Here is a 14,158-nt window from a genome sequence, read left to right as displayed (position 1 = left end):
TTATTTACACTTATAATCTTGCAACTTTACCAATGAGAATTGTTTTTGGTAAACTCTTTTATTACTACAATAAAGTTACAAAGTTTTATAAATAAACATATAAAAATATTTTAAAGTGTAATACAAGAAAACTACTACAATGATTTTTCATGCATTAGAAACCACCTCTGCATTTTTAAAAGTGATGTATTTTTTATCCATACTATTTATATTTAACTGCGATTATTTAATTGTCATAACACTTTTTCTCATCGCAGAAAGGAAATAAAAACAACAGCACTGGGAATTGATGAATCATCAGAAAATGTTTGAATGAATGAGCAAAGCAAGTGGGGGTAAAGCTCCCTAGTAAAATATAAAATCATTTAAGTTTGTTGTCATAAGCTGAAATTTACTTCTACGAGTTAAATTCTAGAAACAATTGACATCTTTAGTGTATCAAAATGAAACATATTAATTGCAAATAAACACTCACTAAACCCAATAACATTAAACCAATACATTACCAACTGCCGTAAATAATTGGGCTAACTTTTGGATATATACGATTAAAGATTAGAAATAAATTTGGCACTTGAGTAGGCGTTAGGTGCCATCTCTTATTAAAATTAATAATTATAATAATTTATATTAAACTGGAAGAAAAGAATCGCCCCAAAGTGGGTCTCGAACCTGCAACTCCCGCTTACTGTGCGGTCACGTTGCCAGTTACGCTACCCGGACCTTCAGTCCAATCTCCTCTTCCAGCATATATAAGCCAAAGACATAACCATCGACAACTACTACGGCGCCGATTGGGGACACCTTTGTGTTCATGGCCAGAAACATCCACTCAAGGCACTCAGTCGGCCATTGCAACCCTGGCAAGGTATATATATACAAATAAACACTCATGCCTAATGCCTACCTCAAGTGCCAAATTTATTTCTAATCTTTAATTGTATATATCCCAAAAGTTAGCCTGATTATTTATGGCAGTTGATGATGTATTGGCTTAAACATATTAATTGTTGTTCAGCATAAAACTAGTATTAAAAAAAATGGCAAATTTTAAATATAAATTTTGGTTCCTGGAGTAGATTATAATAATAATAATTTTTTATATCTTTCAGACACCTTATGAAAATAGGATTTATAGTTTAAGAATTGAATGTGGACCACAATATCCAGATGAACCACCAAGTGTCAGATTTATTTCAAGGATCAGAATGACAGGTGTTAATGAAAATACTGGTGTGGTAGGTTCATTTTAAATTTGATTGTTTTTATAGTGTAAAAAAAACAGTAAAATAGAGGTAAACATTGATTTAACAATGATGATTTGATAATCAAAAATTGTTTGATTAAAAGAATACCAAAATGATTTTTATTTTGAAACATTTTTGAACTATCTTCAGTGTTCATATAATATGAATGTATAACTACAAATAGAATATTTACAAAATAGACCATATTTTCTAAAATATTATAAAATAGAAAATTTCTAAAAATAGAATTTAAAATGTAAAGTAATTAATATAATAATAATAATAAAACAGCAGTGATAAAAATACATAACATGAGTTATAAAAACTAAAAAGTAAAAAATAAAAACTGAAGGTAAATAACTATAAAATTAATAAAATTTATTTATTAGCCTTCTATAAAAAGAAGAAAAATTAAATGAATCTAATAAGCAAATTTGAGTGTAATCTATCAGTTATGCTCACATGTAAGTGTTGCGAAAAATTGTATAGGTATACTCGTTCTAGAAATCTAAGAGATAAATAACTGCATAATTTTATAAATATTTGGGACAAACCAGTTTTAATTATAGAATTACACAATTATATAATTTTTTAGAATAAAATTAACATTGTTTTTAAGTTATTACTAATTATAAATCTAGAAGTGCATTACAATTTTTTAAAGATCAGTTTCTTCAGGAACATCAGTAAAGAACTATTAGTTTTCTATGTTGTTTATAATAGTAATGACTAAGTTTATGTTGACTCTTTGACATGGAAGTTAATAAAACTTACAGCAGTTTATTATTATATGTGAAAATGTATTATATGTGAAAATTATCATATGTATTATTATTGTATGATTATTATTATATGTGAAAATAATAATAAAAATAAACTGCTGTAAGTTTTATTAACTTCCATGTCAAAGAGTCATGTTTAATAAATTAATGAAATTTAAAATTTTTGAATATGAACAATGAATACAAGTAAGCTTTTGTAATTGTCCCAAACATATTGTGTGATAAATATAGTTACAAATATAACTGAAAATTTGCAACTATTATTATATTAATCTTATGTCTAAAAAATAAATATAATTATCCAATCTGTAACTATAGGAGTCTAGATATAATGTACAGAATGATTCTCATCAAATTAGAATATGGGCAGAGGTGAACCCAATACAGTCCTATCAACATTATGAAAGATCAGCTTACAGGTGGTAGTATCATGGAATTGTGCAGCATTAAGCTTAAAGGTTGCATTAAGCTTGACATTTTATTGAAGGAATTGCATTAATAATCTTAAGATGATAAATAGGTGTTATTAAAAACAAGGATGATAAAAACTATTTATCATCATAACATTATTTACACTCATTTATTATCTTAACATTATTTTTAAATCGTGTGGTGTACACCTTATACTATTAATTAAATGCCTTATACTATTTTGTGTGAATTTTTCTCTTGAGTCAGTACAAATATTGGTTTGACATCCACCAAATAAGTATTAGTTATTTTACAATTGTAGTAGGTTGGTCTTCATGGTTGAGTTGCAGCATAAGAACAGGCCCTAATGAAATGGAAGAGGTGCTATGGACTAATGAGTTAAAGTTTGAATTCTTTGGATCAAACCATAGAACATTTGTTTGCTGCAAAACAGATGAGAAACTGAAAGAAGACTGTGTGGCTCTTACAGTGAAGCATTGTGGGGAGTAATGCTATGATATGGGAATGCTTTGTAGGCAATAAGATTGAAAAGTAAAAACTGCTTTAATTTATAAATTTCAAGTGCATATACAGTGATCTCTCATTTAAGTGACACACTCAGTTATAAGACTTTTTCACTGGTATGGAAGATAATGTCTAAAATCTTTCATATCAATGACTCTCAGTTCTACACCCCTACAAATGTTTCAGACTAATGTATTTTTCTCTCACTTTATCATTGTGATTGTCAATCACAAGAACAGAGTAGAGTCACTTTGCCATAGATCGAACAGGTGCCCAAGAAGATAAGAAATCAGATAGGATTATCATACTGAACATAATAATTGTTTTTAGAAAGAAAATGGCTGTTGGCTATATGTTTAGATAAAATGAGTTGTAATGTCATAATCCTTTAGTGACCATTGTCGTGTATGTCCAGACTATTGTTGCATTCCTCTAAAGCTTTTTTCAGGTATGTATTGACTAATAACTTTGGTATGAATTTTGTGTCAGGCCATGATTATTACGTGCATATTTTTCAAATTTTGACAGATTTACCTTCCTTGACATGTATTTTATCTAACTATGTCAAAATAATCTTCGGATGGTCAACAAAATTTCCAAACTACTTGTACTTCCAGTTTCTGCCCTATGGAGATTTTAACATAAAGAAAAATGCAGTACTGTACTTTGGCCCTGCAAGCCCACTTTTGCAGCAAAACTTATGTGGATATGCGCATTAATTTCTGGGTGACATAGGTAGCAACATTACCAGATACAACTTTGTATTTTGAATTTAAAAGAAAGAATGCTTTTAACTGTGGTAATCAATACTGAATGTGTTACAGTTCTATTTTTAACACTTTTTATTCAAGTCGGTCAATCTCTCTTTTGTACAACACTCTTACTTATGCGACTTTTATCATTGTCTCTTTAGAGTTGTATAACTGAAAAGTCACTATATTTTTATAAGAAGGTATCTATTAATAAATGGAGTGATTTTATTTGCTGATATATTGAGTAATGTGTGTTTATAATTAAGATGAGATTTTGCATTTTAAATCATATTAATAAAAGTATTTTTTAACAAGATTTTGTTTTAGTATAGTATTGTATTGTGTTAAAATTTAATAAAGTGAATTTTTTTTTAGATGTTTCTTACATTTCTGTTATCTGTATTACACATTTTCTGAAATTTTATTGGCTGTATTTATTGTTTGCAATTTTATAATAAAATACATAACTATTAGCTAATAAATTCAGAATAATTTTACAGGTATAAATTACAGTAGAGAGTCGTTAATCGGAATCAATTGTGGACTGGGTTGTTCAGATTAGTGATTTGTTCCGATTACCGATTATGTATGAAAAAATACATTAACCTGTCCGATGTTCATATTTTTCTCCGTTGTGTGTCGCTTCGTGTTGAATTTTTGTCGATTTTAAGCTTAACGAAAATTTTTATAATAATAATCGAGGCTATTGTATCGTTAAAAATTATTTCTTCATTTTGTACAAACAAAATAAATATATTGAAGAATATAAAAACATGAAAATTATACTTTAGAAGTAAATCTAGTATCAAAAACGTTCGATTCAGCACGACACAGTCCGACCGAAAATCGTTCCAATTACCGGGGTTCAGATTAATGACTCTCTACTGTATTTCAGTACTTGTGAATCTTTGTCCCAGATGGTGGCGCTGCCCTGGCGACCAACATCTCAACTAGTACCTGTATCCCCTTGAAACAAATTGACTGGGCCAACTAACCTACACTAAACACACGTGTTACAAGGGTCGTTCAATAAGTTCTTAGAAAATCCAATAGATGGCGATTGTAGCATCAAAATTGGCGCGTTTTTAGTAAGCATCGTGGCTCACTGGACAATTGTGAAAATCTCAGTCATATTCATCGCATGGTTTAATTTTTATTGTCGATTGAAGCAAGAAACTTTTGTTTATTTAGAAAAATGGAAAAAAGTGAGTTTCGAGCGGTGATTAAACACTTATATTTAAAAGGCTTAACACCGAAAGAGATCAAAGCTGAGTTGGATGAAGTTCATGGCACATCTGCTCCTGTGTTTGCAACTGTTTACAATTGGGTAAATGAGTTCAAACGTGGCCGTACATCCACAAAAGATGAACATCGTTCGGGACGTCCAGTGGAAGTGACTACTTCCGAAATGATTGACAAAATCCACGATATGATTTTGAGTGATCGACGAATCAAAGTGCATGAAATAGTTGAGGCCACAGGCATATCACAAGGTACGGTTTTTTCTATTTTGCACGAAAAATTGGGTGTGAAAAAATCTCAGCAAGATGGGTGCCGCGTTTGCTCTCAGTGGAGAATAAACGTAATCGTGTGGTTGACTCTGAGGCTATTTTGGCACTTTTTCGTCGCAATCCTGACGAGTTTCTGCGTCGATACATAACTGTGGACAAAACATGGATACATTACTATACTCCAGAGACAAAAGAACAGTCAAAACAGTGGGTTTTTGAAGGCGAAAGGGCTCTGAAGAAGGCAAAGACAGCGAAATCGGCCGGGAAGGTGATGGCCACGGTTTTTTGGGATGCACGCGGAATCATCTACACTGATTACTTGGAAAAAGGAAAAACAATAACTGGAGAATATTATGCGTCATTATTGCACCGGTTGAGTGAAGAAATCAAGGAAAAACGTCCTCATTTGAAAAAGAAAAAGATCCTCTTCCATCAAGACAATGCACGGGTGCACACCTGTGCAGTTTCGATGACCAAAATCACGGAATTAAAGTTCAAATTATTACAACATCCACCGTATTCACCAGATTTGGCCCCCAGTGACTTTTTTTGTTTCCAAACTTAAAAAAATGGCTCGGTGAACAACGATTCATGTCGAACAAGGAGGTCATCACTCAAACAGATGCCTATTTTGAGAACCTTCCAAAATCTTACTTTTTAGATGGCTTAAAAAAGTTGGAGAAATGCTTGGAAAAGTGTATAGAGCTTAAAGGAGATTATGTTGAAAAATAAAAAAAAAACTACTTAAAATAATTTGTTTTTCTATCTTTTTCTAAGGACTTATTGAACGACCCTCGTATCAACTCACTCTGTTTCGTTATTTCAATGCTGTTAAGATTATCGCAAAATTTTAATAAAGAAAAAGGGTAAAATTTTACCTATGGGCACTATCATGGCGGCAATTATGATTGTTCATGCTCCCAATGGAGTCCTCCCGGGGGGGAGCTGCTGATCATTTAACATCACTAGTTATTGATGTGTGTGTATCGTGAATTAATAACTAGTGATGTTAAACAATTGACGGCTCACCTCCGGGAGGAATTCATCAGAAGCATGAATGGTTGCAACCACTGTCGTGATGGTGCACATAGGATAAAATTCTGCCAGAAAAAGTTAGCAAACAAATTAGTTTAAATTATTGTTCATTTTAAAGGGTACTTTTCGGTTAGCAGGTTGCCAGTCAATTGATGCAATCTAACTCGCATGTATTGGGTTGATAATTGGTTCAGAAAGGATTTCCCAAATGGGGTAAGTATGGAAATGGTTAGTGAGTTTTGAAGCGGTTACATAACCTTTTCTATCTCCAGCTTGTGTGATAAATCGTATAATGAAAAAGACTGAGATGGTAACACGTGTCTGTTTAATGTAAGCTAGTTGGCTGAGTCAATTTGTTTCAAGGGGATACAGGTACTAATTGAGATGTTGGTTGCCAAGGCAGAGCCATCATCTGGGACAAAGATTCACAAGTACCAATTTTTATTTGTATATTACATATTAAAAGCAAAATGTTCTGTCATCGCCACACACAAATAACATACATTTTAAAATTAGTTTGAATTACAATTTGAAAATTTCAAAACAACTTTTAAACAGTTTTTAAAAACTTTTTAATTTTTAATTGATTTGATTTTAATTAGTTTTGATTTTATTTTAAATTTTGGTTTCAATGTCAATGTATAGGCCAGAGTTTTACTTATTATTTTTATTTTTAATTAATTTTTGGTTTAATTTATTTAGTAATAATTTAGTTTTAGTTTTTATAATTTATTTTTAATAATTATTTATTTAATTTTGCCTGCATTTTTTGAACTCTTAATTACAATTTTTTAAATTAATTGCACCTGTTGTTTTCTTCTGTGACATAACTACAGAAATTGTTTTAGTGTTGTTTTGCCAAAAAGATAATCAAATTTAAACTTATTGTAGTTTTTTAGTAATTTCATTAATTTTTGTTTTATAAATTTTTCTACTTTTTAAAAAAATTTTAATTTTAAGTAAGTAAACATTAATTGAACTGTCAGGTTACCTGGTATATATTAAAAACAAAAATGTTCCATTACTGCCAACTAAGGAGTGCTGTAAGTAGAGACTCAATTCTGACAGCCTGCATAATATATAAACAAATCAATGAAGACAGACAAGTACTTTATCCACACTTTTCAAAATACTATGTTTCAATTGAATTGATTTCAATTTTTAATTAATTAATTTATAGTTTTAGATTTAGTTTAAGTGTAAAGGCTAGTTTTTTTTTTTTTTTTAATAATAATAATCTTTATTTGGTGTAAAAGGCTTTCGCCTGTTACAAGGGCGTTTTTATTTAAACGCATATTTACACTCATATAATAACATCTCAACAACATTGATATTTTCTATTTACTGATCTATAGAATTTCATTAATATTTTGTCACAATTATCATTTAGTAGATTGTTTAACGTAGTTATATAACATATAAATCATGTTAGTATTAGCACTATCAAACATCTTATACATTTCCTTCTTGCTAGTACAGTTAGCCAATGGCCCAATTTGGAGCCTTTGTAGTTTATCCTTTTCGTTACAGAATTCGCATATAATATGAAATTTAGATAAATTTTTGGTACAATTTGGACATTTAGATTGGGTGTAATCTATATATTTGTCATTTATAATTATTCCATATTTATTTAGCCTAATCTGTATAAAAATCTTTTTGACGTTAAAGGCTAGGTTTGTCAATACATATTTGTTATTCACTGGGTAATTTAAAATTGTTGTATACCAGCTTGTATTTTCCTGTTTTTGTATATCTTCAATGTCTTGAACAATAGCGTGCTCCATAGCTTTGTATATTATTTCTTTATATTGCTCCATATTATATGTACGATGCAAAAACAGTTTAATAGATAAACCATATTTATTTACTATCTTCGATAGCTGCATTATCCAGCTTCGTCTTAAATCCGTTTCCCTTGATTCCTTGATTTGTGGTATAGTAAAAACAGTAATTTTGTTGTTATGTCTTCTGCCTTAATAATTTTTTGTAGAAACATTAAATATCTTTTTATTAGTATAGTATTTAATCTGAATCTATTTGTTTCTAATCTTAAGGCGCTGCCCGGGATATTATATTCTAACTGGAATATCTTGCGTATAAATATATTCTGTAGTTTTTCAAAGTCATTAAATTTATTAATACTCCAAATTGGAGCCTCATAGCCCATTGAATTCATCACAAACGAATTAAAAAGTTGAAAATGTGTTCCTAAGTTCTTTAGTTTAGTCTTGCAGAATAGATGAATTAAATTACTTATTACAATTTTTGCTTTGTTTAGTGAATTTTTATAATGTTTCTCAAACGAGAGGTTAGATCCTAAACGTTATTCCTAAGAATTTAATTTTCTTGACTATTTTCACTTCTTCTTTATTAATAAAAAAGGACATGTGCGTTTTGGATACATTACTACCATTTCTGAATATCATTATTGTTGATTTTTTTGGATTTATTTTAACTCGTAACTTTTCCAAGTATTCACAAATTTGTTGAATCTTTCTACGGAGTGCAGCTGCAGTGGGAGCTACCAGCACAATGTCATCAGCATATGATATAGTATGTATAGTCTGATTTTCAATTTGAATTCCATCTTTGTCTCTTTTAAAGCAGTTATTTAGATCAAATAAATAAAAGTTGAAAAGATATGGGGACAACGGATCTCCTTGTAATAGTCCTCTGTGGGTAATAAACGGTGTCCATATATTTGTATCCTGTTTAATGATTGTCTTATATTTTCCGAACAGCAGCCCTATCATTTTTATCAGTAGTTCATTTGCCTCATATCTCTTCATTTTACACTGTAGGTCTGTAATGCTAATCATATCGTATGCTTTTTCAAGATCCAAAAAAAGGGCAAACACTTTATGTCTTTTCTTAAGCAACTGCATTTGGATTAGTGACAACAACACAAAGAGGGCTGTCTGGGTACCACCCCCTTCTACAAATTTCTATATTTATTAACAGCTGTCCAATGATTGAATTTACCAGCTAATACTGCAGTAAATACTTTCCGTAGACAAGACAAAAGAGTTATTGGTCTATAGTTGGATGGGTCTTGTCTGTTCCCTTGTTTAAATATCATGGTAAAAATAATTTCGTTCCAATTGGCCGATATTATACTATAACTGTAGAATTGATTGAATTGTCTGGTTAAATATTGAATGATTTCTAGTGGCAGCATTTTGATCAGTGTATTAGGTATTGCGTTTGGTCCCGGTGTTGATTTGTGTTTTTAATACAATTCTGAAGTTCTTCCGTCTTAATTATCTTGTCTTGATGAATTTCTGGCCTTGTCTTAGTTTCCATATATTTTTTACAAAAATTTTTCCAGTAGTTTTCTGAAAATTTATTTTAATATTTAACCCAAATATTATATCCTATTCTAGTCTGTATGTCCAAACCTGACTTTCTTTTACAAAAAGGTTAGTTTTAATTATTATTTTATTATTTTCAAATTTAATATTATTTTTAGTTTTAATTGACTGGCTACCTACTATTAATAAATATTAATACTGTATTATAATAAATGCAAGGTGCGTCTGAAAAGTTCAATGAATGGTCCCATAGTTGAATAACCGTGCTGGTTAGGATGTTGCGCTCACGCAGATGTAGTGAGAGACTTGCCAACTAGTGCCTCCTAGCATTGAAATCATGACAGTTAAACAGAACTGCATGCAGCAAACAATGCAACCAGTCAGTGTGAGAAGGAGTGTCACTGCAAAATGGAGCAACACGTGAACATTACGGCACCTCCTCGCTACACGCCAGGTGATAGTTCTTCAACACTTTCCATATTCTCCAGATCTGGCACCTGCAGATTTCTTCTTGTTCCTCACCTGAAAGGCCTATGCTTTTCTGACATTGCGCAGATCCGACAACGGTGCTTCGCGCAATACTGAAAAAAGTGTTTGCTCACAGCTTCCAGCAGCTGTACAACCGATGTCAAATGTGTGTTGTCGCTAATGGCGATTACTTTGAATGCCAGTAAAAGTATTTTGTTTGTATCTCTTGTTTCCTTTATTTTATGAAACCATTCACTGAACTTCTCAGCCATACTTTGTATTATATTATATTAATAAAGTTTTGTCATTTAACTTAAGCATATTTAAACATGACTTCTTGAATGCCATTTATATTACATGAATGTCAATTAATGTGATTTTTATTAATCAATTGATTTAAATTCAACTGGGTGCATACCGAAAAATGGAAACAGTATCTTTTCTGCATGCACATTAAAATCTGTTTTAAATAGCAATAGCATGTCATCAATGATTCATATTGTGACATGAGGTGATCTGAGTGCCACTAACTTCTGAATCAGTAGTCCTGTCATTGATTGGATGGGCCAACAACTTTCTTTAACGTAAGAAGTATAGGAAGTTGACCATCAGAGGCTAGCTTTGCTGAGTAACTTGTTTGGCAACTGAATTATCATACAGCAACCGGGACAAAAACGAATTAAAAATTTTGTTTGTAAACTGAATTATTCAAATAGCGAGGCATTCAAAACACGATGTTTGACAGTAATTAAAGAAATGTTTATAAATTAAAGTAAGATTTAAAATTATAGATATTTGAAAAAAGTTAGCCCAAAAATGAATATGGTGATATTTATAAAGTTAACTATTAAATATTTTTGAATAAATTGCCATCTATAATGATAAAAATAAAGTAAACTGTAAAACTTTTGCACTGTACTAGTTGTTTAGTAGTTCCAGAGGAATTTTAAGAATTACTGAGCAGTTCTTAAAATTTAAAACTTCACTCTTAGATTTAATATTTATTCAAATGGTATAAAATTGTTGAACAATACTTTTATATATTTTTTTAAATGTATCACTGATATAAATTGATACTGCTCTACTCTCTACTGACACCAGGATTTATAACTACAACTCCAAAACGAACCTGTTACCGGTGTTCCATGCAAAAATCGTCTCACGATCGTCTCACTAATGTTTTCGAACTTATAACAGTTCTTCTTCAGGTGAAGATGGAAGATTTGAAAAAATAGAATAGAAGGTTTCAAACCGAACCGCTTCGTCTAATTCCGTCGTGGCTGACATGCACTGTAGTGTCCGGGTGTTGGTTATCATTTATGCGCGTCTAATAGGACTTGCCAGGCCGATGAAATGTTGATCTCTTCTTTTTGGTTGATGCAGATATTATTAAAGCTCATTTATCAGTATATGGAGAGATAGCCAAAAAACAGCAGATGCAGATAGCGTATCGAAGAGGCCCCACAATAGCCGAAATCCTAAAAAATTGCAAAGACCCTCCGGATCCCAACAGAATGTACGAAGTGTACTCTATCCCTCTAATGGACAACAGATGGCAAAGAGAACTCGTTTACATCGGTTCCACTAAGCGCTCGTTAAAGACCAGATTAAAAGAACACCAAGCCGACCTACAGCACCAGAAACTCAACACGGCGCTAAGTATATATGCATCCGATCAAGATATCAAGGCAGAACTAGATAAGGCAAAAATCATCGTAACGACGCCCCACCTGGAACATATAAAGTGGTTAGAAGCTATCGCTATATATAAAATGAGCTTTAATAATATCTGCATCAACCAAAAAGAAGAGATCAACATTTCATCGGCCTGGCAAGTCCTTTTAGACGCGCATAGACGATAACCAACACCCGGACACTACAGCGCATGTCAGCCACGACGGAATTAGACGAAGCGGTTTGGTTTGAAACCTATTCTATTTTTTCAAATCTTCCATTTTCACCTGAAGAAGAACTGTTATAAGTTCGAAAACGTTAGTGAGACAATTTTCGCATGGAACACCGGTAACAGGTTCGTTTTGGAGTTGTAGTTATAAATTGATACATTTAATATATTATGTATCAAATGTAAAAGTGATGATATGATATATATTTAAATAAATAGTGAGAGTAGATTACTAGATTTAATATTCTTCTTTCTTTTGATACTTTTGATTGAAAATTAAATATGTTTTAAATAATAATTATTTATTTGTAATGTTTTGCATTTTAGGTTGATCGACGAGCTATTACAGTATTAAGTCGTTGGCAACGGAATTATTCTATTAAGTCTGTCCTTCAAGAATTGCGTAGAGCAATGACTTTGAAAGATAACCAGAGGTTGAACCAGCCACCTGAGGGAACAGTTTTTTAGGAAATATAAATGTGAAGTTAAGCATGCAAGTCATTACTAAGAAATTTCAGCAATCATTCAAGACTGTTCTGTGCCTAAGATAATTTGCTAAAATGGAAAGGTAATTGGTGAATTATATATGGGATCTACAGATTTTAATGTTGTATCTGTGGCCCCTTATACTGCATGCATCTTGTAAACAGTTTGAATATTTAAATATTTGTTGAACATTATATTACTTGAATTCAGTGTTGTAAATTTAATTGTCATTGTAATTTCAATATAATTTTGTTTTAATAATAAAAAACGAAAACTGGTTGTTGTCAATAATAGTAATAGCAGAAGGGGCCACTAGATGTGAATGCCATATGTTAATGTTTTTTCTTAGGAAAGAAAAATAAGAAAATCACATTTAATATTCCAATTCCATATTCTCTACTACATTTATCCTCTGATCTCACTGGGTGGTGTTTTTGCAGCGTTTGTAAGACAGTAATGTTTAATTTTGCATGCATAAGTGCCACACCATCTTGATCTGCATTGCCTTGCAATGTCCCTTTCGTGAACACAGCTGTGAAAGAATGATGGAGTTTTCATTTGTGTATTTTTTTTTTTTCTTAAATTTTTTAAACTTGGATATCATTCCTCATATATTATGAAAAATTTAGTTAAATTGTTTTCTATAGAATTATCAAAGATGTGGAAATAAATATTTATTCTATGTCAGTTATATATGATTTGTTACCAAAGTTTTTAGTACATAATTAAAAATAAGAGATCGTATATGATACAGTAATTTATGTACAGCTGCTTATAAAAGAATGTAGCTGCAGTAATTTAGCAATGATTACTGATATGATAACCAATTTAAACTTTCATTCTGTAAACCAGAAAATTTCTTTCAAAAGTTATCTGTAATGATTATAATTTTGCTCAATGATGAGTTGTCTATAAACAGTTTTTGTGTCTATGATCACAATTGTCACAATTTTTGAAAATGAACTAAATGAAATATTTCAGCTTGCTATTGTATGTTGTTATTTCTGTTACGTGAAATAATTTTCTTACCAGTTCACTGTAAATGGGCCATATTTTTTTCCTTCCTTCATAATTATTGTCTTTCGTGAAAATTGAAAATAATTTTATTGTATACTCCTGGAAAATATTAGAATTGTAATACGTTTGGTAAGCACAAAGAAGCAATTTACAAACCTCTGTTGGCATTTACTCTATTAGAAATGATTGAACTGTACAGAATTATTGTCTTAAAATTATTGATACTCACATCTTTCCCCCATTGTAGAAATACAAAGCCAACAGAAATAAAATTGCATATATGATTCTAAATATATATTGATTATTAATCTAATAGAAAAAGCAGTATTTATAGCTTTTTTAGTAAATTTAAAATGAAATTTTTTACTGTGACTAAATCTAACTTTTTGTTTTTTAATTTAGATTTAATCTGATAAAGATATTATTCTTTAAAGAATGAATTCCATATTTATTTTAAAACTTAGTAAGATATTACATCAAAGTTTATTTTTCTATTGATATTACATTTATTAACTTGATTACAAGTGACAAATTTAATGTCTAACTATTGTCATATTCTTTCAAACATAGATATGTTTGATCTATTTATACTCATTTACTTGGTTTATTTCTATAGTTATAGATACTCCAGGTTTTTAGTTCATTTCTAACTTGTCAAAGTCAAATTCATATACTTAAAATTCTAAAGTACGAGATCAAACCAAGAA

The 14,158-nt window shown here is 30.7% G+C and overlaps 1 protein-coding gene across 1 annotated transcript in view; it reads left to right on the top strand.

Annotated features, from left to right (window-relative positions):
• The window catches only part of Uev1A (Ubiquitin-conjugating enzyme variant 1A), a 34,167-nt gene extending 20,425 nt beyond the window's left edge, over positions 1-13,742 (top strand). Inside the window, exons 3-4 of the mRNA XM_067277661.1 lie at positions 1,113-1,238; positions 12,276-13,742. Of these exons, the coding sequence (XP_067133762.1) occupies positions 1,113-1,238; positions 12,276-12,416 (267 nt within the window). The 3' untranslated portion in view covers positions 12,417-13,742. The remainder of the gene's footprint in view (positions 1-1,112; positions 1,239-12,275) is intronic.
• Positions 13,743-14,158: the final 416 nt, after the last annotated feature.

Source organism: Centruroides vittatus, unplaced genomic scaffold (assembly GCF_030686945.1).
Source record: "Centruroides vittatus isolate TY-2023 unplaced genomic scaffold, ASM3068694v2 contig_753, whole genome shotgun sequence".
In the NCBI taxonomy this organism is placed as follows: domain Eukaryota; kingdom Metazoa; phylum Arthropoda; class Arachnida; order Scorpiones; family Buthidae; genus Centruroides; species Centruroides vittatus.
This window is presented reverse-complemented; position numbering and strand designations above follow the sequence as displayed.